The 2484-nt window shown below is 40.4% G+C and overlaps 1 protein-coding gene across 1 annotated transcript in view; it reads right to left on the bottom strand.

The window, feature by feature from the left end:
• Positions 1-231: 231 nt before the first annotated feature.
• PDS5A (PDS5 cohesin associated factor A) overlaps positions 232-2484 on the bottom strand; it is a 73979-nt gene continuing 71726 nt past the window's right edge. The window contains exons 32-33 of the mRNA XM_015418355.1: positions 2079-2229; positions 232-1358 (exon numbers count right to left, since the gene is read on the bottom strand). Of these exons, the coding sequence (XP_015273841.1) occupies positions 1266-1358; positions 2079-2229 (244 nt within the window). The 3' untranslated portion in view covers positions 232-1265. The remainder of the gene's footprint in view (positions 1359-2078; positions 2230-2484) is intronic.

Raw genomic sequence — 2484 nt, 5'->3', positions numbered from 1 at the left:
TGGTCCTGCATATATAAAATGCTGTGAGAGAGGCAAAACAAACATTCTACAGGGAATGTCTCAGGGAGTGTTGTTTGCCCATGAAAGCTTATACCCCGAAGAAAACTTTGTTGGTCTTAAAGGGGCCACGACTGGACTCAAACTTTGCTCTGTTGCTTCAGACCAACACGACTACCCCACCAGGATCTATTCTACAGAGATGTAAGCGAAATGATAACCACGTGACACCTAGAAGCATTTATTTTATGCAACAAACTTAAATATGATAATGTGTACATAAAAGTGTACACAGTATGCCAAACAATGCCAGGAAAATTAATATCGATGCAACGGTCTTTTAAATGAAACGTTAAAAATGAGCTGGGATAGGAAGACAAAGACGTGAAACAGACTTATTTTCAATCAGCACAAATGCTTAAAATTGAGAGCAATCCTAAACATTTCCAAACGTTCCTTACAAAGCTGCCGAAGTCCAACTATTTTTAAAAATTGATTTTTTACATCAATAATAAAAATCTGGTGACAAAACATTATAAAATCAAATACCGGGCTGTCTTTACTCCATTAAAATTTTAGAATATTCCAACAGAACCACAGGAGTAAACCCACTTAGAAGTGATATATGTTTTTATAAAACAAACAACAATATGTACATTTATTGCAAATTATATTAAACTAAAACGGGGATTTAAAAAAAAAAATCTGAAATGTCTACTTGCAAATCAATCATCAAGTGATTGCTCTCCCACTCTGGTAAAAGTCAGAAAGCAACATGTATAAAAATTGTCACTATGTGACTTTTCGTAGCAGGAACCAAAATCTGTACACCTTATTTTTGCTGGAAAGTAGGCAGGTTGAAAGAATTATACATAAGAGTCTCCAAAAGTAAAGCAAACAAGAATTCAGGCATCTTCCTCGGGTCTTCGTTTAAAACCTCATTCAGTTGGCTTCTACGTCTCATAAAAAGATGGGCCAAAGCTGGTTCTGGGTCTGAGCATTTTTTATGTTCTCGTAAGGACCTCCCTCTGACTTTCTTTTAAAAAAAATGCAGCATGAAAATTAATGGAGTAAAAACACTTTTAAACTCCAGATTATGCAGGAACTGGAATCAAGTGTTAAGCAATTTGCTTAATTATTGACTTTTCATAAAAAAAGTCTCAGGGGAAATAAGTACAGATGCTTTTAGCCTCTCTCTCAAGAGTTCCTGCAGAGTTTTTCCTTCTGTCTTCAGAGCTGAAAGCCAAGTGTTGAAATATTCTCAGTTCCTATATAGGAAGTTTCTTGGTTTTTGCAGAAGCTGGGGGCATGCCTGGATTGGGCCCTCCTTTCCTTCCCTTGTGGGCACATTTTCTTTTTACCTTGTGAAGAAGAAAAAAAGGAAAGCTTTAGGAAGTGTTCGAGTCCACCCAAGCCAGGAAAACAAATTTTCCCTGTTCAAGTCCACGTTTAATTTCTTACAATGAACTGTGTTTTCCAGTGGTGTCACTGCCGCTGGAAGTTAGGGGCCGAATCCGAATCTCCCTGAACACAGGCAATTTGTTTTCACAGTCAACTCAGCAATAATTTCACAAATTGATTGAAGGGGGGGGGGAGCATTCTTTTAATTTAAAGCAAGTGTGATCACAAAGATGCTTTCGCTCGAGTCTAGAAATTGCTCTGCAGTGGATTGGTAGTCGAATGGAGAGAACCATGCCGGCCTGTATCCAACCACACACAGTTAGGAAAATTTAAGTGCCCTTAAAGCTTTCCTTAAGAGGAGAGCAGCAGAACCTCAAGGACAGCAGAGGAGTCTAGGGGGGCATGGGAATCGGAGGAAACAGCCACCCTTGTCTGAAGACAACTTAAGGGCCAAATTTCTTGAACGCCGCTGGATACGGGCCAGTATTGTGTATACCTGCATTAGCAAACCCAACACTCTAGATCAACCGAATTTACAAAAATACAGAAGTGGGGCGTGATGCCCACCATCCACACACATCAACCCGTCTCATAAAAGGCTTGACTGCCGCCACCTCCTTCCAGCACCCCCAACCATACAAATCCCGTTGCGGAGCCCTGTGTAAGCTGCCTGTCTGCACCTTCAGGAAGCCTCCCTCTGTTAGATCTGTATCCTCAGTGTCTTCCTGGCTGCTCTCACAAAGCTTAAAAAGATCCATTTCACTGGGAGAATATCCGGGACTTGATTCTATCTCCAACACTGAGTCTCCGTCACTTCCCAGCACCTGGCTTCTGAAAAACGTTAAAACGGGAATATCATCTGGGAGTCAAATTCTAACTACATCAAGCTAGGAACTGTGCTACTGTCCTTGCAGTGGAGACAAGTTGATTCCTCCACCGTTCAAAGCCAGAGTCGACTTGAGCTGTCTTTAATGTTTTTTTTCTTAAACCTTCTTCGAAAGGGAGGACAAATGGTCTACGGATATCAAATGTATACTACGGAGCTGAACAAAAGTATTTTACAGGGTTTAAAAAAAAAAAATCTAC

The sequence above is a fragment of the Gekko japonicus genome, unplaced genomic scaffold (assembly GCF_001447785.1).
Source record: "Gekko japonicus isolate JY-2015 unplaced genomic scaffold, Gekko_japonicus_V1.1 scaffold55, whole genome shotgun sequence".
Classification (NCBI taxonomy): Eukaryota; Metazoa; Chordata; class Lepidosauria; order Squamata; family Gekkonidae; genus Gekko; species Gekko japonicus.
Note: the sequence above shows the minus strand (reverse complement) of the source record. Positions and strands in the feature narration are given on the sequence as shown.